The 22,823-nt window shown below is 62.3% G+C and overlaps 1 protein-coding gene across 14 annotated transcripts; it reads right to left on the reverse strand.

The window, feature by feature from the left end:
• Positions 1-4,122: 4,122 nt before the first annotated feature.
• On the reverse strand, positions 4,123-22,616 carry CUNH1orf159 (chromosome unknown C1orf159 homolog). Of its 14 annotated transcripts, none has more exons than XM_016144511.2 (8): positions 21,482-22,250; positions 11,716-11,802; positions 11,553-11,644; positions 9,997-10,072; positions 6,611-6,745; positions 5,650-5,675; positions 5,535-5,565; positions 4,123-4,352 (listed from the first exon to the last, which is right to left on the reverse strand). In XM_016144511.2, the coding sequence occupies exons 3-8, from the start codon at positions 11,622-11,624 to the stop codon at positions 4,255-4,257; spliced, it is 438 nt and encodes a 145-aa protein (XP_015999997.1). In that variant the 5' UTR covers positions 11,625-11,644; positions 11,716-11,802; positions 21,482-22,250; the 3' UTR covers positions 4,123-4,254. The 14 variants fall into 14 exon arrangements, with proteins under 14 accessions (XP_015999997.1, XP_036082638.1, XP_036082621.1 ...); XM_036226420.1 differs by adding an exon at positions 22,264-22,491 and having other exon boundaries at positions 4,209-5,565; positions 21,482-21,662; XM_016144503.2 differs by adding an exon at positions 19,963-20,029 and having other exon boundaries at positions 4,209-5,565.
• Between the last annotated feature and the right edge of the window lie 207 nt (positions 22,617-22,823).

The raw sequence follows: 22,823 nt of genomic DNA on the forward strand, positions 1-22,823 counted from the left end.
CCGATCCCTGTAGAAGGGGAGACCTGGGCTCAGGAGGGGGCCGAGGCTCCCGTCCGTCATAAGGGTGAAGAGTCTCAGAGGGACATGTGATAAGGGGGGCCTGGAGAGGGGGTGCGGGCTTGGAGAGGGGGTGTGGGGATGTAGAGGAGGAGTGGGGGCTTGGGCAGGGGCCAAGGAGCTCAGAAACGGGATGGGGCCTCGAGGAGGGGATGTAGGGGCTGAGAGAGGGTGAGGGGGGTTCACAGAGGGAGTGGGGTTCAGAGAGGAGGCAGGGGGCTCTGAGATGGGAGTGGAGGCCCAGCGTGAGGCGGGGAGGAGTCCAAGCGGAGGGTGGCGGTTCAGTGTGGGAGGCTCTGCGAGGGCCTGGCCCAGCCCGGGCACTGTGGGGCTCCAGTTCCTATGGGCGTCATGACCCAGGGTCACATGCTGCCTCCAGGAAGTGTCCTCTGTCTCTCTGTCCTGAGAACACCCTCCTGAGGGTTCCTGGGAATATCCCAGCTCTGAGGTCACCGACTGGGGACAGTCAGTGCCCAGAGGCCAGGGACGGGACTTGAGGGACTTGAGGAATGTGTCGTCAGGGTGTGACCAGGTCTCACGGCCCAGGGGCGGGGCTTGACCCTGGTGTTGGGACCTGGCCCGCCCACCGGGTCCCCACACACCTGCTTGCTCTCCGGCTACCAAGCGGAGGGGCAGCTGTGCCTGGGAGGGGGTGGGCAGGCCCGTGTGCGCCAGCTCGTTCACCTGGCTGAGCACGAGCACGCATGTCACCTGTGAATGCGCGAGCTCGGGTGCGGGGAGCACGGAGCTCACCGGGCTGGGAGAAGCCGAGGCTTCACCCACCCCCGCCCAGTGTGGCTGTCTGATGGGGCCCCTGCGCTCCCCAGGATGCCTGGGCGTCCTGGCCGGACACACGCTGTCCTCAGCAGGGGGAGCAGAGAGGACCGCGTTGCCCCAGCCGGGGTCCCCACCCCCGAGACCGGGGCAGCCTTGCTCCAGCTCCAAGTGCTACTGGCACAAGGACCAAGATCCGGCAGGCCTTTCAGGCTTGCCCGGGGCCGGGACGCCCGGGGGCCGAGGGCCGCTCGGCTGAGGTGGGGGGTGTGGGGGGGCTGTGCGCCGGGGTCCAGCCCCGGCAGAGGGCCGGGTGCCCAAAGCCCAGCCTGGCTGCCGCGCCATCTCACTGTGGCTGGCTCCTTCTGAGGCCCCGCCCCCCACCTCGGCCTTGGCCCCGCTTGGCCTGTGCACCCACCACCTAACGCCCCCCGTTGCTGGCCTCTGCTGGCCCTCAGCAAGACTCCAAGCACTGAGTGAATGGGGGGTGAGTGGCCGAGCTGCATCCATGACCTCAGGGCTGTGCCCGCTGCTTGCCTCCTGGGGCATGGTGGGGTGCAGTCCCCTAAACACTCTGATGGTGGGGGACCAGGAGGGTACAGGTGCCCCAACTGCCTGCTTTGGCCTGAGCTGATGACCCCACAAGTCAGCGCCATTTTGGCCTCTGGCATGAGGGCCTGAAGCCTGGGTGAGGGCTCAGGAAAGTGGACACAGGATGGGGCACCCCCGCACCCCACTGGCCCACCCGGCCCACCCACTCGCTTTCTGGCCTGATGAATCCGCGACCCCACCCCCGCTACTTGGGGGCCTAGAGCTGCGCCCAGGCCCAGGGGTGCCCAGCAGCCGAGGGGAGGCTGAGGGGCCTGGCTGAGGGTCCAAGGGGCCCCGCTGCAATCACAGGCCTGAGGGTGGGGGCGGCCATCCGAGCGTCGGGAGTGAAGGGCTGCAGGTTGGGGTTAGGCTCGAACCCAGAGCTGAGTCCTCGCTGCTGGAGGGGAGGGACAGGGCCTGCAGGGTGGGCTGTGCGGGGGACATGGCGCTGGCCCCAAGGGCCCCGGGCTTCAGGGGGGGGCGGGAAGGGGGGGCGCTCAGAGGCGGCCGTGCTGCCCTGGCTGAACAGAGCCGTCTCTCGTCCTGTCCCCAGGAGGAGCCTGGCTGGTTGTCGACAAGGGGCAGAGGGTGTGAGCGTCCCCGGTCCACTCCCCTGGCCTCGGGAGCTGTGTGCGGGCAGGCCGTGCCCTGCGCTCTCCCTTCCCTCTGGTCCCTGAAGCCAGCGGGGACCCTGATCCTGGCCCCCCCTCTGCTGGGTCCCCTTCTCTTACAACGGGGACTGAGAACAGCTGTGCCCACAGGGGCACAACCCAGGTCCCGATTGTCCCCACGACCGCTGAGGTGGCAGAGGCCACACCGGAGCGTGCCGGGGGCAGGAAGGTGTGCAGGCCGTGCGCTCCCCTCAACTCCCAGGGCCCACGCTGCTGCCCCGCACCCTCTGCATGGCCAGCGGCCAGTGCACAGGCCACCAGGGGGCCTCAGTCTGGCTAGGCACCCCTCCGCGGCAGCAGCCACAGCTCAGGGACAGGTAGGCCCGTGGCCGTTTCCCTGCGTCACAGCTGGGCCCTGGGGAGGCTGCTGGCCACGGAGGCAGGCGGTGCCCAGGGTGGCTGTCCCCCGAACAGAGGACAGAGCCTGGGAGCCTTCCTGCTGCCCCTGGCTGGGCAGACAGAGCTCCCCGCCTGCCCTGGCCTGGTGGGGACTCAGGCCCAGGCCCAAGCCAAGCAGACTCGCCCCCAGGTGCCCTGATGGCCGTACACCTCAGCGAGTATTCCCAGGGACGGGCGAGCGGGAGTCCGGGGGCACGCCCTCAAGGAGACAGCGGACAGATGGCCAGAAACGGGAGAAGCTCCCTGCTCCCCTAGGTGGGGCCGCCCATTACAGCCGAGTCCTGGCTAGCTCTGGCCGGGATGTCCAAGCACGAAGCCCTGGGCCCTCCTTGGCCACCCCACTGCCGACTGGCAAATGTCCTCACGCTCACCTGGGGACCTGCCTCACCGAGGTGTCTCCAGCTGGCACCAGGCCCACCTGTACCTTCCTCCTGGGAGCCGGGAGCTGCGCCCACAAGTGTCCTATGCAGGTGGCCTGTGGTCACCACCAGGCCTGGCTGTTTTTTTTTTTTTTTTTTTTTTTACAGAAAGGACCCTGAAGAAGAACCTACGCTTTCCCCCATCTCAGGGATGAGGGGCCACTGGGTCGTCTCCCACGTGCGTGAGGCAGCTTGGGACAAGGGCTCCTCCCAGGAACAGCGTCCTGAAAGGTGTTGGCTTCATGCGGGACCCAGGGATGGCCTTGGGGGTGCTCCGTCCCCCACACCCCCTCCTACCCCCAGCGGGGGGCAGCCCTCTCTCTCAGGAAGGACGGGCCCTGGCGGCGCGGTGAGGACAGGAAGCGGAAGCCCCGACCAGTTTATTTGACGCTGCTCACAGCTGTCGTGCGGGCTGCTGGCCCCAGTCGCGAGGGAATGGGAACGCAGTGTCAGACGGTCACCAGCAGGAGCCCACGGGAGACTGGCCACGGGCCCTGCCTCACACCCCCTGGACGTGAGCCAGACCCTGAAGGGGAAACATGGGTCACAGCCGAGGGTCAGGGAAGGGTGGCCGGTGCCGAACCCAGCGCGTGAGAGGCGGCCACGCTCGCCCCTTTCTGCACGGAAACCCCAGGCCGAGGCAGGACCCCGGCCACTGCGGCCCCAGCAGGTCGGCCAGGACCAGACGGCCCAGGCAGCCGTCACTGGTGAGCGTGGCCCTGACCGCCAGCAGCGGCAGGCGAGGGTGCGCACCTGGGCGGACGAGGCCCCGCATCGCTGGGGCCAGGCCTGGCGGGCGGAGCACAGCAGAGCCTGGAACTGCTCTACAAAACGCGCTTCCGCTTAGAAAGGCAGCAGGAGACCAGGGATCTCGCCTCTGCAGCTCCTGGAAACAGCGGGGCCACAGTAGGGAGACCCTGCGGGCGCCTCGCCCTCGGGAGCCGTTCCCAGGCCCTGCCCCGACCCCCAGCCACACTGGCTGGGACAGCCAGAGGCTTGGGCCTCACTCGTAGAGGGGTGCTGGGGCCGCCCGGCTCGTGCTGCAGGGGCGTCTGCCCACGGCGGGCTCTGGGGCCTGGGCCCTGCCAGGCTGCTGGCTGCGGGGGGCCCACTGTCTGTCCTCGCAGCCTCGCCCCTAGCCTCTGCTGGGGACGCCTGCTCCTGGTCAGCTATGCGGCGCAGCAGTGGGCAGGTATGCAGCCCTCAGGTGGCCGGGCAGGTCCCTGCTGGGCATCTGTTGCCAGGCGGTGGTGAGCGGAGCCAGGGGCGAGTCCAGGCTTGTCCGGAAGCCTTGTGGGCAGCGCCTGCCCTCATGACGGTCTCCATGGCACCGTGAGGAACTGTCAGACGTTGCTGACCCGGGCGTCCACTGAGGGGACAGCCGTGGGGCCCGTGTCCCTGTCCAAGGGCCTCTCGCGCCTGACGTAGCGTGGCTTCCGCACTGAAACGGGGGGGGAGGAGTGGCAGGTGGGGTCAGTAGGGCCTGGATGACAGGGACAGCCCTCACCTGAGCACTCAGAGCCGGCAGGAAGCCGCCATGGGGAGGCGACCGCTGAGCGCCCGCCGGCGAGCCGAGGGGCTACAGATGGGAGGCTCCACCGGGCAGGGCCTGGAGCGCCAGAAACAGAGCCGTAGGGCACATGGTGCCCTGCAGGGCCGGGAGGGGACCCCAAGACGTGTGACCACATTCAAAGCCCTGGACCCTGCCCGAGTGAGCTCACTCGGGAAATGGGTCTTTGCAGATGTGACTGCGGTGAGGGTCTCGAGATGAGATCCTGCTGGATTATCTGGGGGACCTGAACCCAGTGACCCGTGTCCTCGTAAGAGGGAGGCAGAGAACGGGAGACGCAGAGGGGAGAAGCCCCGTGAGGAGGGGGGCAGCGGCTGGAGGGACGAGGCCACAAGCCCAGGGACGCCGCGAGCCGCCCAGGCCTTGGCCGGGAGGGGCAGGCAGGGCCGTGCCCGGGGGCCGCAGGGGGGCGCCCGGCCCGGCCCCGCTCCCGGCCCTGGGCCCTGGGCTGACGGCACGTGTGTGTTGTTCAGGGCACCCGGCCTGCGGTCGTTAGATGTGGGGGCCCGAGAGGATGCGTGCGGGGACCTCGGATGCCCGTCCGCTGCGGCAGACCACAGACCGGTGTCCTGCAGGGCAGGGTGTGCCGGGCCCTCGCAAGCGCCCGGCCTGCTGCAGAGAGGGGCGTCCTCTCCCGCCCCACTTCGGACCCACCCCGAGGGGTAAGAACTCCCACTGGGGAGACCCAGGAGCGCGCCCTGCGGCCTGTGGCTGTCGCCTCTCACCACGTCATGTGCCCGCACCACCTGGAGCATCTGAGGCAGGACACGCCTGACCCCGCGGGCCTGGAGCACCAGCCACACGGGAGGGGCCACGGGAGGGGCAGCCCAGGCCCCTCGCTGGGGACGCCCCTCTCCTACAGACCCTGCGCCTCCGGAACGAGCGAGAAGAGGTGCACAAGTCGCAGCTGAGTAAGGGGGCTCAGCCAGCACCCTGAGCCGCCGGGGAGCGGGGCTGGGGGCCACTGGTCACTGAGCCCCCGGCCATCCCTGCAGGGCAGCGGATCCCGCAGACAGCAGACCCAGCGGGCGAGGAGCGGTGAGGCCGACGTACCTGAGGCCGGTGGCGGGGCGATCATGGCGGCCTTGGGCAGGGAAAGGCACAGTCAGGCCTGTGGGCACCCGCGCGGGTGGGGGACGCGGGGAGCCAGCCCACCCAGGCCACTTACGGTTTCGCCAGGCTGCAAGGCCGGGGCTGCGGGGAGAGTGCAGATGTCACCGGGAGGCCTGGGGTGCGGTTCCGGGGCCTGCGGGGCTCTCTCCAGGCCCAGCCCCGTCCCACCTCCACGCCTCGGCCTCGGCGCCCTCAGCCTGGATGCCGGCCCGGCCACCGCTCCCAGCAGGACGTGGGTGGCAGCCCCTCACCAGGCCTCGCCTTCCCGCCCTCGGCAGAGTGGACACATCAGCTCTTGAGTGTGTCTCCCAGGCCCCCGCGCCCCCGGAACGGAGCGCCCCGCCCCTCCTGGCCTCCCAGGTACCTCGGGGAGAACACCCCGCCCCCACCGGGGACGTCACCAGGCTCCCTCAGCCGCCCTGGCCTCTCCCTGGACCGTGGTTCTTGAGGCTGCCCAAGCCCAGCTCTGGAGACACGGAGTGACCCCCTGCCCAGCAGTGCAGCAGGCCCGCCCGGGTGACCCTGAACACCCTGTCCTGACTGGCAGCGAGACCAGCCCACCTCAGGCCCAGAGGGCCGCGTCGGTCCCACCGAGGTGCCCAGCGCTGACCGCGGGTGGCTGGCAGGGGTCAGCTGACCACCTGCCTGGCACAGCCGAAGGGCACAGCAGCAGTGACACCTGTCTCTTCGGGAGAGGCGGAGCCGGCACCCAGGCCCAGGGTCAGCTGGGCTGGCCTGGCCGCTCCCAATCCCAGCAGGGCAGAGACGCCACCTCGCCCGGCCCCTCGGCACCCCGCCGCGCCCACCCAAGGTGCAGGGCCACCCAGGGCCCTTCCCGCGGAGTGACCCGCCCCTTATCTCAGGCCCGAGACCCATGTGACCAGCCAGCCCCCTGCTGTGTTCTCAAGGACGCTTCACGGCTGGACACCCTGCATCTGGGCCACCTCCAGCCCGGCTCCCGCGGCGCCCTGGCGTGGGGCGCTGGGCAGGGTGGCCGCGGTGGCCCGAGGAGGTACCTTTGTCTGCTCCGTGGCACAGCCAGGCCAGCGTGCTGGTGCGCTTCAGGTAGAAGAACGCGGCCACGGCGAGGATGAGGCCGGAGCTGACGAGGAAGGTCCCCAGGAAGAGCGAGGCTGCCACGCCGGGGCCCCCTGCGACAAGGGCGGCGCTGCGGGACTCGGGCCGGACGCTGGCCACGCCAGGCCCCGTGGTCTGGGGACACAGCCCGACCTCTCCAGGAAGGCGGGGCCAGACAGAGCCGAGGCCCTGAACGAGGGGCTGGGTTTCTCGCTGCCGCCTGCGGCGCCCCCCCCAGAGCCACGATGCCCCCACCTTCACGGGCCAGGTCAGGCTTGCGGGCCGGAGGCCGAGGGCTCTGGCTGTGGAGGTGACTTCCTGATCCGGAGAGGGGTGTGTTACAGCCCCTGACGTGCCCTCCACAGCCAGGGGCCTCCATCCCTCTCCGTCTGCCCAACCCGGCCTGGACCCTGGCCCTGGCGGCCCCTGGTCCAGGTCAGCACCCCGCCCTTGATGCTGGTCCCAAGAGGCTCAGAAAGCCTGAGCCCTCGGTCCAGGTCCAGCACGTCCTGTGTGGACGGACCATGACCCGTCAACTTGGGCGCTGCCTGGGGCAGGTCCCTGACTGCATGGCCCCACTGGCCCGGGCACTGCGCCCCACAGCACGGCGGGCACATCCGGGAGCCTGGCAGACGGAAGCAGGCTGGGTGTGGGGCGTCCGCGTGGGTCCCATGTCCGCCCTCTGGGGCCAGGAGGGGGTGGCAGGGTTCGCAGTCTCCCCCGAGCCCTACGTCCTAGAAGAGCCAGTGGGAACAGGGTTGGGGGACCTCACGGGCCCTCGGGAGACTGAGGGCTCAACGGGCAGAAACGAGGCAAAGGCGCCCACCGGGAGCCACGCAGCGGCTGTGGGGAGGGCTGTGGCGAAGGCCTGCCCCCCGCTGCCGGCTCTGCGCTGGGCCGCTGTGACCCGGGCCGGGTTCCTGAACCTCACAGCTGCGGCGGCGTCTGGCCTGCCTGTGGGCACGGGCTGGCTCCGGCCCGGTGAGCCAGGAGACTTACCGAGTTCCCTGCGCTCCTGTTCGCGGGGGACGGCGCACCCCGGCCAGCGACTGTGGGGGCAGAGCTGTCAGAGCTGCTCGCTCCGTGGGCAGCCCGGACCCATGGGGGGTCCTGGACCATGAGTGGGGACCCCATGAGGACTCCTGGGGAGCTGGAGACACCGCCCGAAGGGGAATTGCGGGCCAGAAATGGGAAGGGAGGTGACCGTGGAGGGGGAGTGGCTGTCACCCACAGCTGTCCTGAACGGACAGGAGACTCAGGGACATGGGTCCTGGGGGAGTGGGCCACCCGTTGCTCTGGGGATAAGAAAGGCGTCCCCCGCGCCGCCAGGTGCTCCAGAGCTCGGAGGCGTGGACCCTCCGTGATTGGCAGGCCGGCGGGGGGGCGGGGGCTGCCCCCCCCCCCGCCCCCCCGGCCTCTGCACTCGGAGCCGGAGCCGCTGCGCGTTCCAGGCAGCCTGTCGGAGGCAGCAGGCGGGAGGCCAGACGGGCTCAGGGCAGGACCGCCCCGCCGGTGCCCCCTCCGGGGCGAAACAGCCCCGCCGGCAGCTGGGACGCAGTGACGCCCGGTTTCGGGAACAGAGCAGACACCCAGGAAGCTCATCTCAGAACACGGCTCGGGACCGGGCCGTGATCCGGAGCAGACGGCCACCGGGGCCTGGACTTTTCCGCCCGCCCGCCGCGCTTCCGCCAGCCCAGGTGTGACCTTGGGTCCCTGTTGGCCCTGTGGCTGCCCCGGGGGTCCCGCACTGCCACTGCCACCAGCAGCGCCAGCCCCGGAGCTGGGAGCGGACGCCGCAGTGTGCGGAGTTCCCTGCTGCCCGCTGCTCCCTCCGAGGGCGGGCAGCGCGTCTCCGCCCCTTCCTGCTCCCTGACCCGACGCGGCGCGGAGCTGAGGGGCGCCCGCCACGCCACGGTGCCGGCCAGCGTGGGCCCTGGCACATCTGGGCACGAGCCAAGGCCCGCGGGCCCCTCGGATCGAGCCACGCGAGGGGGTCGGTGTGGGGAGGGCCCTTCTGCAGCGGCACCGAGTCTGGCGACCTGAGGAGCGGCAGGGGCACAGCTGAGACCAGCACGAGACCCCACAATGCGGTGGGCAGAGGCCCGGCCACGGGGCCCACCACGGAATCCCGCGCAACCTTACGAACTGGCCCTTGCTTCTTGGGACGACGGGCTCTCTCCTCTAACCGAGGGCTCTGTCACCTCCCTTGGGGTTCCTGGGGAGGGGCAGGCCACGGGGGGCGCACGTCACCTCCTGGCACCAACAGAGCTGTGCGGTGAGCAGGGGCCGGGCGCAGCTGGCTGGCCAGCAGGGCCCGTGACAGGGCGGGCCTGAGGGGCGGAGGCGGACTGGCCGAGGCCTCTGGGAAAACTGCCTGGTGCCCGGCCGGCGGGTTCGCAGCTCACCAGGGAAGTGAGGACAGTCACCCCGACAGGGTCGGGAACCGCAGAGTGTGTGGGGCCCTTGAGCACAGAGGGCCACCTGGACCTACAGGCACTGCGGGCGAGGCCGGAAGGCGAGTCCTTGGCCTCCGGCCTCGAGAGGCCTTCAGTCTCAGGTTCCCTGTGAAAGGCCTGTGGCCACCTGACTGCCACACTCACACTGTGCGGAGTGGGTCAGGCCAGGGCGACTTCGAAAGCAAATGGGCCTCGCTGTGGCAGAGGGGGTGGCTGCAGACAGCACAGCCACGCTTCACTAGGAACGAACAGCCGTCTGGACCGCAGAGGCGTTCTGCCCGCGTCTCGGAGGCTTATCTGCCTGGGAACTGCCCCCCAAGCTCCTGGGCCCCCGCCTGGGAACTGCCCCTCCAGCTCCTGGGCCCCCACCTGGGAACTGCCCCCCAAGCTCCTGGGCCCCCACCTGGGAACTGCCCCTCCAGCTCCTGGGCCCCCGCCTGGGAACTGGCCCCCCAGCTCCTGGGCCCCCGCCTGGGAACTGCCCCTCCAGCTCCTGGGCCCCCACCTGGGAACTGGCCCCCCAGCTCCTGGGCCCCCGCCTGGGAACTGCCCCTCCAGCTCCTGGGCCCCCACCTGGGAACTGCCCCTCCAGCTCCTGGGCCCCCGCCTGGGAACTGCCCCTCCAGCTCCTGGGCCCCCACCTGGGAACTGCCCCTCCAGCTCCTGGGCCCCCACCTGGCAACTGCCCCCCAGGTCCTGGGCCCCCGCCTGGGAACTGCCCCCCCAGCTCCTGGGCCCCCGCAGTGTCTCTCCTGGGGCCTGCATGCTCCTTGCTCATGACAGGCAGGCGTGGCGAGCTCGAGGGCACACGCCAGCGGCCATCCTGGTGACCAAGCCTGGCCTCGGTCAGTGCACACCGAAGTGCTTACCTGGGCCACACAGGCTTGTGCCCGCGCAGGTGGTGTTGGCCTCCAGCACGTCCACACAACACTCGGACTGCTGGGCCTAGGGGGGACACAGCAGTGAGCCTCTAGGCCCCGCAGCGGGCAGCAGGCAGCGGGCAGGCCGGGCCGGCCGGGCCCAGGGTGGTGCCCACAGAGCAGGCCCGAGAGCCTGTCTCACACCCACAGCTCTAGCCTCTGCTAGTCAGTGTGGGTGACTGTTCCCTGCTTGCCATGGCCACTCTCTGGGACAGAGCTGGATGACCTGGCCAGCGTCTGATGACTGAGTACACAGCCATTCCCCAGCACCCGGACCCCCAAAAGCCACAAAGCAGAAGCCATTGGGAGCCCCTTGGGGGCAGGCTGGGGGGGCGGGGTGCAGTCCAGGGGCCCGTCCTGGCCCACGGGTGCTCCAGGTCCATGCAGTCACCCCGCCCCACCCGCCTGGCCATCACTGCAGGCCTGGCCTGGGATGCGCCAGGTGGACAGGGGGCACTTCGGTCCAAGAAATTATGTGTATTTGTTGCCATTTGCCAGATGGTGACTTGGAAAATTAAGTAACGGAGGCTGCTGAGCCCTGCTGCCCACCGCAGACTCGTGTGGAGCAGAGACAGGTTCCCCAGACGCGGTGACAGGTGGAGATGAGCCCAGGCCCTTGGCCTCCACCTTTGGGCCTGGGCAGCCCACACGGGCACGTCCGCCCCGCACCGAGTGAAGCCCCTGCTCTGGGCCTGGTCGCGCCCCCCTGATGATCTCTGCAACCCCACAGACACCCCTCCCTTGGGGGTCTCCAGCCTGTCTCCCACAGAGGACGTGCCTGGCCCAGGGCATGAGCCCGGGCCTCCTCGCCCACATGCTGATGGGGCACTGTGGGGTGTGGGGGTGCCGACCTCCATGAGCTAGACGGGCCGCGATGGGGTTTCTGGGGGCTCTCGGCTCGGTGTGTCCATCACAGCTGAGCGTCTGCTCCTTGTGCCCAGCACACAGGGAACAGCGAGGGGCATCTAAGGGGTGACTGAGGAGAGTCCGCACTGCTATGGGAGGGTGGGGGGCCGAGGGCTGGCTCACAGCCTGGGCCAAGCCACCCCACCACACCCTACCCTGGCAGAGGCAGGGCGGCGGGAAGGCGCCCCCTGGCCCGGATGACGTGCAGCCAGGCATGTGTGGGTGTGGCCGGGCTCCCCCGGAGACCACCGCTCTGCACACCCGTGTCACGGGCCTGGGAGAGCCAGGAGGCCTGGCCGCGGGGGCCTGGCCGATGCCACTGCCCCCTGCAGCGCGCGGGCCCCCTGCCCCCCGGCGCTGCACAGTGCCTACAGGGTCGCCCTGCCGAGACCCTGTTCCAGCCACAGGTCCCGTCTGGCAGAGATGGAAGGTTCTAGCTGGCAGAACAGGCAGGAAAAGAGGCGGGGCCCCTCCGACCCTGATGGTGGGCGCGGTCAGTGTCCCTGGGGCCAGGACTGCCAACAGCCAGAGGGCGAGACCCGGGTGAAGGCCGCTGGCCTGCGCGAGGGGCTGGGGCAGGGCTCCGCGGGGACACCTACCGCACTCGCCGAGGGCCTGCCGGCGACTTCCAGCAGGAGGCCCGCCAGCAGGACGGCCCGCTGCAGCGCCATGGCCTGCACGTGCGCCGCGCCTGCAACAGAGAGGGGCGCTGTGCGGCGCGGTCCGCCCCCCGGGCGCCCGGCCGGCCTCGGCGACGGTTACCTGGCCCTCCAGGATGCCCCGACGGTCAGCAGTCAGGGCGGGTCAGCTGGTCCAGGGGTCTCAGGCCGCGTCCCGCTGCTCCCAGGCCTGCGAACCAAGGTGTGGGTGAGGCCCGCTGCCTGTCACTGCACAGCCCACCCAGGCCGGGGCCGGGGCCCCTGCTGCTCCAGCCCGCGGCACGTCCCACGTGGAGCCCCCAGCAGGGGGCCGGAGGGGCCGTGGCCAGCCGTCCGGGTCTGGGCCCTGGACGGCCTGGTTCCTTCATCTGGCAGCTTTAGCTGTCCACCCGCCACCTCCTGGCAGGACTGCGCAGAAAGGGGTGGGTGAGCCATTTCCACCCACGAGTTCAGATGTGGCCAGGCTGCCTGTCACCTCCTTCTGCTCTAGTAAAACCCTAATTCACATCTTGAGCTCCTTCACCCTCTCGGGATGGACCTCTCGGGTGGCGAGGGTGCCTCTGGGGCAGACACAGGCCAGCTGGGGACCCCCAATGTTACAGGTGTCTGCTGCTCATGCCCCCTGCGTCACAGAAGGGTGCATGAAAGGCATCCGCCAGAGCCGACGAACGCCGGCGTCCAGCCCCAGGACACAGGGCCCTGTGGAGCGGAGCGGCTTCTGCGGAGGTAGGTTAAGGGCACAAACCACCAAGACAGCCCTGCGAGGTGAGTGGCCTTCTGAACAGTGAAATGGGACTGTCCGTGTGACTTGGGGCCACACCTACCTGCGGGGGGAAGGGCGGGGGCTCCTCTGATCTGCACGGCCCCTCAAGTAGACTGTTCAACATGTTTAACAAATTTCTGTTAACCCGCAAGGGGGTAACCATAGTTACAATCAGTCCCAAACACAGCTACAGGGCTATGTTGACACGTACAAGTCACCTCTAAGATCTTTCCCCTGACGAAACCAGCTGCAGGGGCGCGGCCATGCCTGTGCGGGCAGTTTCAGGTTCCTGGGAGCTGCCCCTGCTCCCCTCCTAGGTGGGGGTGAGGGACTGTCCCCCCAAATGGCCCAGGGACCAAGAGCTCCCTGGTCCTGGGGTTGGTCCTGGGGAGCACCACTGCCCAGGCGGCCTCCCCAAGCAGGGACAGGGCAAGGCCCGGGTGACACTCCCGAGTGAGCAGGGTGAGGACGTGGGCCGGGGGTCTGCCTGTCCCTCACCGCCTGCTTTAGGCCGGGCTTGGTCCAGTGCTGACGGGGGAGACGGAAGCCCTGCCAGGCGCCCCACCAAGAACGCATGCCTCCCGAGGCACCCCCTCCTCTCCTACGACGTGAAGCCACACCAGTGCTGCACACACGCTGAGCCTTCTCTACAGGGGGTGACGGAGCCCCCCGGCCCTCCCCCCTCCCCACCCCGTGGTCCGCACCGCCTGGCACAGCAGGAACCGCCTCCCCCGGCACCGTGGGAAAGTCCGGAGGCCACAGGCTCTCCGCCTGCTCGCTCTCCGGCAAGCGGCCGCCCGGGTCACGCAAGGCACGAAACCCGACTGCACTTCAGAAGTCAGAGCCGGACTCCCACCCGCGCGGCCGCCTCGCTGGGGGTGTGATTTACAGCGAGCTGCGGCCTCGCGGCGCCGCCAGGAGTTCAGTGCCTCCCCCGCCGTCCGCACGGCCGCCCGCCCTGCCGCAGACCAGCCGGAGCCCCCGTCCCCCGTCGCGCCCTCCCGGCCCGTGGCCCGGCCCGCTGCGCAGTCTGCGTTTTCTCGTCTGTGGCCGCTCGGCGTGTGCCCGTCCCGTCTGTCCCTCGAGTCCGCACAGCACTCTAGAGCCCTCCGTCCTCGGCCGCAGTGTGGCCGGATGGCGTCCCTGCTGGGGAGGACGACGCGGCGGGCACGGTCGCACACGCCCTGGGTGGACGTGCGTCTCCGCTGCCCTCGGCGAGCAGTGAGCTCGGGGTGTCCGGGGGAGGCAGGCGCGCTGACCGGTCCGCGCCCGCCGCCGCCGGCCACAGTGCTCACGCCACGTGGTCCCCCAGCCGAAAACCTTCAGAGCCCGCGTCCCTTTTAACATTACTTTATTAGCTCCTTCCATCTTTAGAGCATTCTGCACAGAGCGAGCCCGGTAACAGCCGATCCCCTGAGGTCTGTCCTCCCACAAAGCTCAGTCCCCAGGCTGACGGGGGCTGGGCCGGCGCCCGCCACTCCGCCCCGGGGGCTCCGCTCCCGGTGACCCGCACAGTTGCTCATCCTGCCCTGCCTGCAATGCCTGCTGTCACCCATCTTAAAGAGGGAGCAGCTTGCACGAGGCCCCACAGAGGGCGAGGGCTGGGCCAGGCCTCTGAGGTCAGAGCCTCGCCTGGCCCACCGCACTGCCTGCTGAGGGGTTTCGACTGGCCCTGAGGAAGACACTGTTTGTTTTACAATGTTCGACTAACACATTGAGCAAGTCTGGCCAAGTATGATGCAATTCTACAGAAAGAATAACAAATAAAGGCTTCCAAGATTTAAAAAAAAAAAATAGACAATACACCTTTAACTATTTTAAATGGCCACTGACTACAGTAAAAATAATAACTGTCACAGAATTTTCTAGCACACACAGAAGTAAAATATACGGCAAAAGCGCCAGGAGTGGGCGGTGCCTGAGGACCCGCTGCAAACGGCCCTGTTTTTGTGAGATACAAGAACAGTTTTAAGGTAGACTCTAAGTTAAACACGCATATTTAATCTCTAGAGGAACCACTAAAAAATAACAAAAAGGAAGAACTAAAAAGTCGGCAGAAGAGATAAAATGGAATTTTAAAAAACCTGATTCACCTAAAATAAAGGGAGAAAAGGAGGAACAGAGAAACAGATGTGGAAAAAAATCAGAAGTCAAGATGGTAGGTTTAAATCCAAATACTCCAATAGCTACACTGAATGTGAACGGACTAAACAGTCCAACTAAACCGCAGAGACTGGAAAAATCCTAGAGACCGGCGTGAGAGACGTCCCCAGATCGCTCCCCTTGAAACAACAGTAAGCTGAACACCTGAAACGCAACAAGAAACTCCCAAGCCGCACACGGCAGGCCTGAGCGCCTGAGCGCCTGAGTGTGGGGTCTGCGCGCGAGAGCCCCCGCGGGTCGGAGGCCGGGCGGCAGCGGTGGTCCGGGAGTGAGGAGGAGGCTGCCTCTCCTGCCGGGAGTGCCCTGCAGGAGGCGGAGGGGAGAAGGGGCGGCGAGTGCCCTGAACAGCTCTGCCCAGGAGAGCCGTGGCTGCAGGCCCCAGTCGTCGGGGCAGAAAGCAGAGAAACAGGACGGGACCGCAGACGAACCACCGTTGGGTTTTACTGGTTGCGGTTGCAAAACCAAGGCTGAGCCGCAGCCCCCAACTCCCAACCCAGAGGGTCCCCCCATACCCCCAGAGACCAATCACTGCGGAGCCCCAGGGGAACCTGAGTGAACGCCAAGCCTGTCGCTAACAATGACAGGGACTAAAACTGAGGGTAGCGAGCAGGATTAAATATCTACGAGAAAAATTAAAAAGTGTCATTAAGACTTTATATAAAGCAGGGATCCAAGAGGCTTAGATGCCACCGGCCGGAAACCAAAAGAAAAGTGCCTTCTTTGCAAAGACCCTTGTATAATAAATGTTCTTTCTGGAAGAACAACAGAACACACTTCCATTCATCCCCGGGCAGAGAAATAGTCCATTGACACCACAAACAACCAAGGTGACGAGGCATCTCAGAAAGAAAGAGAAAAATCTCCAGAAAATAAGCTTACAGACACAGAAATATGCAACTTAAGTGACAGAGAATTCAGGATGATACTTCTGAAGAAACTCAGTGAGACCCAAAACAACTCAAATCAACAATTTCAGGAATTGAAAAAACCGCTAGACGAGCAGAACGAGTTCTTTAGCAAGGAAACTGAAACCCTCCAAAAGAACCGAATAGATCTTCTGGAGATAAAGAACACACTGCCAGAGTTGAAAAATGAAATAACAAGCTTGGGAAATAGAGTCTAACAAATGGAGGAAAGGATCGGCGATATCGAAGACAGAAATCTAGAAATAAATCAGAAGGAAGAAGAGAGAAACCAAAGAATGAAAAATAATGAAAGAGAAATACAAGAACTAGCTGATGCCATCGGGAGAGGAAACAAGGTTAATGGGAATTCTTGAAGGGGAGGAAAAGGAGCAGAGACTAGAAAGCATTTTCAGACAAACAGTTGACGAGAATTTCCCAAATCTAAGGAATGAGCTGGAGCTTGGAACTCAAGAAGTCAAGAGAACACCCAATCACCTCGACCCAAAAAGGCCTTCACCGAGACACATCGTCAACGACGAAGACAGAGTCCTCAGGGCGGCCGGGGAAAAGAAGATGGTAACCCACAAAGGAAAACCCTTTAGATCACCTTGGACTTCTCAGCACAAACCTTACAAGCCAGAAGGGAGTGGAAGCAAACATAAGAACTCTTAAATGAAAGGAGCTACCAGCCGCGAATAACGTATCCGGCTAAGCTCTCCTTTGGATATGAAGGAGAAACAAAGACCTTTGCAGACGTATACACGGCAGAGACCAACATCGCCAGTCATCAGGAAAATGCAAACGCACTGCTTGGAATCCATGGCGATGACGAGGACAGAAAAACGGCGGCGGCAACGCAGAGACAACAGGTGTGCGGGGGGACGCGGAGCAGCCGGGGCCCTCGGCCGTCGCTGGCGGGAAGGCAGAGCGGTGCGGCAGGGGTGGCGAGTCCCCGAAAACTCAAACACAGCAGTGCTCTGTGACCCAGCAATTCCACTCCTGGGCACACACCCAGAGCTGAAAACAGGGCCCCAGGTAGTTACACGCCCGTGTTCACAGCGGCCTTAATTACAACGGCTGCAACTGGGAGCAACCGCGTCCTCGACTGACGGGTGGATAACCGAGACGCGGCATGCTCATTCAGTGGAATGCTACTTAGCTGTGAAAAGGGAATTCCGGTATATGTCACGCCGTGGACGGACTCTGAAGACATTACACTGAGCGAAATTAGCCACGCACAAAAGGTCAGGTACTGTATGGTGCCACTCCCGAGGGCTCTAAAAACTCATACAGAAAACAGTTTGGTGGTTACGGGGGGTGGGGGGGGAGTTGTAGAATGGGGAGTCGGCGTTTTACGGGGACGGAGTTTTAGTTTAGGGAGATCAAAAACTCCTGGAGATGACTGACTGCGACAGCTGCACACCGCCGTGAACACACCTTAATGCCGCTTAAGACTGCACACTCACGCGTGCTTTAAACGACGCTTCTGTGTTACACAGATTTTACCACAATAAAAACAATTTCGGAAAAATAAAATTAGATAATACATATGAACTTAGTGTCTCAATAAATGTTTTTACAGTTATAAAAAAACAAGTAGAGCTTGTCAGATGAGATAAAAAGCAAGACCCAGTGACGAGCTCTTTATAAGAAACGAGCCTTACACACAGACACAGCTGGCCAGGAAGCTCGGGGAGGCGAGGCAGTGCCCGCTGTCCTGAGTGCGAGAACACCCCGCAGGGGAGGCGACTCAGGCGGGGGGGTTCGCGAAGAGCACCGCCTTGGACAGGCCAGCTTGCACGGCGCTACCGGGGGCCCCGTCGGGAAGACAAGCGATCTTAAGGATGTACGCACTTAATACCAAGGCCTCCGAATGCATGAAGGGTCCACCGGCAGGACTCAGAGGGAAGAGACAAATCCACGGCTGTGGCGGAGCCTTTACTATCTTCCCCTCAATAACTGATCGAACGATGCACAAAAAATCAGTATTGACGTGAAAAGATTGGGCGCTATTATCAACGACCTCAACTGATAATTATAGAACATGACAGTCCACAAAAGTGGACTACACACTTTCCTTAAAATAATTAACAATGAATTCCAAAGGTTCAAAGTCATACAGAGTAGAGTCTCTGACTGCAATGGAATTATATTAGAAATCGATAACAGAAGCTATTTAGAAAATCTCCAAATATTTGGAAATTAAACAACGGACTTCTTAAATAACTCATGGATCAAACAAAAGAAAATTTAAAATATTTTAAACAGAAAGGTAACAAAGTGCAACCACCAGATTTTGTGTAAGAAGCTAAAAGAATGCTCAGAAGAAAATGTACAGTTTTAAATGCCTATGTGAGAAGACAAGTGTAAACTCAACTATCCTTCCAGAAAAGAGCAAATTAAACCCAAATTAAGAAACAGTAAAAATAAGAGTGGAAATGAATGAAGCAGAAAATGGACAAAAATTAGAGAATATAAGCAAAGTCAAAAGTTAGACCTCTGAAAAGATAAATAAAATTGATAAGCATCTGGCAGACATAGTCCATAAAGAAGCCAACGCGAAGGGTCTGTATCAGAAATGAAAGCGAGCTACCACCATAAATCCTGCAAACATGGCGGGCGGTGGGTCGATGTTACAACCGACTTTATGCTGACAGATGCAGCAACTCGGGTGAAATGGTCAAGTTTATCTAATGATACAAATTACCAAAAATGACACAAGATGAAGCAGAAAATCTGAATAGCCTTATATCCATTAAAGAAACCGAATTCCTAATTTTAAAACTTCCCAGAAAGAAAACAAAGAGCCCAGATAGCTTCGCTGGTGAAGCCTATCAAACATTTAGGGAAGGAATACCAATACTGCACACAGTCTTTCAGTAAACAGAGAGAATGCGTCTCAACTCATTTATAAGGCCAGCAGGCGAGACTCAAAGACAGGCCAGGGTATGAGGACATTACAAGGGAAACGACAGTCTAAGATCCCGCACGAACACAGACTCAAAACTCCTCACAAAAAGGGAAAGAATACAATCAAATGAGTTTCTTCCAAGAACACAAGACCGGCTTGACATCCAAAAACCAGTCACTGTAATTCACCACCTTAACAGACTAAAGGAGAAAAAAACTGCATGACCTTCAAGCAGATGCAAAACAAGCATTTGACAAAATGTCAAGCCCATTCATGATTTAAAAAAAAAAAACCTCAGCAAACTAAAAATAGATGGAAATACCCTTATCTTGATAAAAGACATCTATAAAAAAGCTTCAGCCACCACCAGACTGATAGAGACCCGCTGCTCACTCCCCCTGAAGACTGAAGTCGAGGATGGCTGCTCACCCTCTGCTTAACATTGTCTGTAGGTCACGACGGGGACCAAAACGTAAAAGCCACAAAGATCAGAAAGAAGCGAAACTGCCTCTGTGCAGGAGGCATGGCTGTTTACAAGAAAAATCCTAAGAAATCTACCAAAAAACCAAAACCCCTCTATGATTTATAAGCAAATTTAGCAACATTCCAAGAATATAAAGTCGACATACAAAATCAATTGTTATTTCTACATACTAGCAACAAATAATTGGAAAATGAAACAAATAAATATCATTTACAATAGCATTCAAAACACAATTCATTTGTGGGGACAAATTTAATTAAAAATGTGTAATTCCTGTACATTAAAAACTATAAAACACTGCTGGGAGAAATTCAAGGTCCAAATAATGGACGTATGGTAAAATATATATATATACACACGCACATATATAATGGATATATCTATTATCCACGTCCATGGGTCAGAGGACTCGATTTTATTAAGATGCAAATTATCCCCAAATTGATCTAATATTTACTACAATCCCAACCAAAATTATAGCAGGCTTTTTTTTTTTTTTGAGAAACTGACAAGCTGAATCTAAAATTTATATGAAAATGCAAAGGGCCCAAAATAGACAAAGCAATTTTTCAAAAGAAGGGCGAGCGGAAGAGTTACTGCAGCGGCGGAGGCGAGCTGGGACGGGAGAGCGGGCAGACGGTGTGACAGGGCAGGGGACCCCGGAGCACGCTCTCCTTAAAGCAGTCAGATGGCGTCTGCCCACACGCCAAAGCAAGATTTTCAGCAAATAGTGCTGGGACAACTGCTCACGTGGAACAAAATGGAGCCTGGACTCAGATCATATGAAAAGTCGACTAGAAATGGATCATGAAGGTTCACGGAAAGCTGAACCTATGAAGCTTCTGGGAGAAACTACAGGAGGATCTGCTTGTGACCTCCAGCTGGGGAAAGTCTTTTAGACAGAACAGAGAAAGCACAAACCCCCCAAGACAATCAAATGAGCTTCATCAATATTAAAGACTTCTGCTCGTCAAAATACACCACTACGATGGATACGGGACTCTGTGTTTGTTGAAACCCACAGAACTGTATACACCAGAGAGAGTAAACTTCCAGGTATGGGAAAGTCAACCTGAGTGTCAAATGCCTGAGGACGGAACGCTGAATCGTGCCGAGTTACACACCTGTGACAGCAGTGCAGTGAGGGGGCCGGGAAGGGGCTGTCGCGACCTCCAGGAAATAGTGCTTTGACTGTAAAATTAAAGACACAAATAAACGTATAGAAACACTGTACTCCAGCTGGTGAATCTGTTTCTCACAGGGGTACAGACACATGGGCAATTCGAAAACTGCTTCATATGGACACAGGCTGGGCCAGTCAGAGTTGACTGCAGGTGGAGGGACCCAGGTTCCCCTGTGGGCCTCAGTAGGTCCCGGACTACAGGTTAGACTCACAGCTGAACGGACACGCGTCCCTTAGCTCTGTCTGCTGAGAGGACCCCGGCCGTGACCCCTGGCAGCAGTGCCACAGCCATGCCCGGCCCGCGGGCTCTGAGTGTCATTCTCCAACTGAAGACACCAGAGCTCCTGGGAGAGGTGGCTGGTCCCGGAGGCCCGGCAGGGATGTGGGATGAACCCGGAGCACCCAGGGGTGCCAGAAAGTCAGGAGTGCTCCACAAACAGGGCAGGGCACGTCCTAGGGACACGGGAGCAAGGGCAAGGGCCCCCAATGGCCAAGGCCGGAGCGCATGAGCCACAGAAACAGTGTCCCCCCCTTCACACCGGGGTCTCTGCCAACAGCACGCATCCACGCGCACACACGTCAGCCATCACGCAATTCCACGTGGGGAGAGGCCCAGACAGGATTCCAGGAGGACAGGGGACCCCGGAGGCAGAGCTTCAGTCCCCCCCCCGGGGGGGCTGCCTCAGTGACTGGCTGCCAGAGAAGATGGGACAGGGCAAGAAGCGTCCCTACAGGGGAGCCGCTGGCGACACCACCCGAACCAGGCGACCGGGCCCGCCTCCCGTGACGTCGCGCGGACGGCAGGTACAGCAACGCGTGAGAAGAGGGCCTCCTCACCTCCAGGGTGTGCCTTCCAGACCCCACGCCCCAGTGTCGCCCCGAGAACACACGCCGGACGACCCCCAAGTGACGGACACTGTACGAAACACCCGAGCAGTCTCAAACGGTCAAGGCCGCGGGAAACAGGAGCAACGGAGCCCATCACAGCCCGGCGGGGGCCGGCGGGACGTGGTGTCAGCGGGCTGGTCTGCCAGCCTCTGGGGGTCGGGTGGGCTGGCCCGTCGCTCCCACTGCTGAGCACCCCCTGGAGGGCCGGCCGCTTGCTAAGTTAGCGAAGGGAGCCAGCGGGAAAATCCGCTCAAGAAAAACACAGAACTGCCGAGGCCCGACTAACACGTGCTTCCCGCCCTGTAAATCCTGTCATGCCGCAGAGAAAATGAATGCTGCCGACGGTCTGGCTGTAAAGGAAACGTCCCAGTCTGTCGCCATACATGACACTCACTGTCCGTGCTCGGTGGTCCCAGCACACCTGAGGGGTGCGGACCAGCTGTGGACCCCTGCAGCCTCCCGCTGGGTTCTGCGTGCTGGGACGCCCCTCAAAGACACCCTTTGCCTTGGGGATGCGGAGTTCTCAGTGCAGTGGTGACCAGAGGTCCTTCTTCAAATGCATTACAGCTTACCTTGGAGGACCAGAGTGATGTAAGGACGGGCTGGAGGGGCCCTGGGGCCCTGGTGATCACTCATCGAGACATCCTTTTGCTCTGCTTTCGGGAGGAATGTGTGGGGGCAGAGGAGGGGGCGTGCACATGCCAGAAAAGCAGCTTTCTGGATAATCCAGATTTCATTTCCTTCTATGGGCTTCTAAAGACAGTGTGGCCATTAAGATCCCGGCAGAACACAGGCTGCTGTGCAGTGACTCTTGGCCGGGGAGCAGGAACCGGAAAGACCCAGCTGCGCTATTAACTTCTCCAGCCCAGGGCTCCTGGACCAGCCCCACGGGCTCTCCCAGGGCCGCCGGTTAAAACCGGGAGCAAGACAAAGACCAGGTCCGCAGGAAGACTAAGGACAACGCCACACAAAACATGGACAAAGTTTGACACCTTCGAATCTGACAGAACGAGGCAGTTAAGAATTCAGTAACATTTTTGTTGGTTTGTTGGTGTCTTTGTTTTTGTGGGAGAAGCTGCGTTTGCCAAAATGCTATTCTTGGAAAGGCTGTCAGAACCTTACCCGAACCACCTGGTGTCAAACGCACAAACTAAAACTTCTCAATTGTTACGGCTACAATACACAACTGTTATGGTGACAACTTACACTGAGACTAAACCTTGAGTGTTACGTGGGGATAAACCTACTAAGCTAAACCTGGAAACCTCCAGGGAAAAAGCCCGTCAGGTCACGGGCAGTTCAGCGCGGCCCGACCTCGCCCCGCGCGCCGCCCCAGGGAGGCGTCGGCACCCACCGTCCGGCCCGGCACCCTCCGGGGGCCCGAAGACCGCGTGGCCTTCTAGGGCTTCGGGGCTCGGGGCTCGAGGGGGGGCGTCCTAGGTCCAGTTACGGGGGCGCCCTTAGCTCACGGCGCCGGGGGAGGTTCGGCCGCCCCGGCCACCGCGGACCTTTGTCTAGCCTCCGCGCCCTGCCCCCGCCGCCGCGGCCGAGACTGTCCACCCCAGCGCCCGCGCCCCCGGGGCCCCCGGCCCGGCCCACAGCCCGACCTCCCGCCCCTCACTCACCGCGGCTCCCGCCGCGCTCCTCTTTCGTACCCCCCGCCCTCCAGGCGGTCGCGCCGCGCCCCCTGGGACTTGTAGTCTCTCCGCTGCCGCAGTCCGGCGCCAGGGCGCGCGACTCCCGGCGCAAAACTACATCTCCCAGCAGCGCCAGGTGCTCTCCGTCACAGGGTTCTCGCGAGGCTGTGGGAGGAGCGCGCGGAGCAATCTGGGAAGTGCAGTCTAGGGCGCCTCAGCCCCGGCCTCCGGGCCCTGGACTACACTCCCCAGGATTCTGGCGCGCGGACCGCCTCTA

This window comes from Rousettus aegyptiacus, unplaced genomic scaffold (assembly GCF_014176215.1).
Source record: "Rousettus aegyptiacus isolate mRouAeg1 unplaced genomic scaffold, mRouAeg1.p scaffold_m13_p_1, whole genome shotgun sequence".
Classification (NCBI taxonomy): Eukaryota; Metazoa; Chordata; class Mammalia; order Chiroptera; family Pteropodidae; genus Rousettus; species Rousettus aegyptiacus.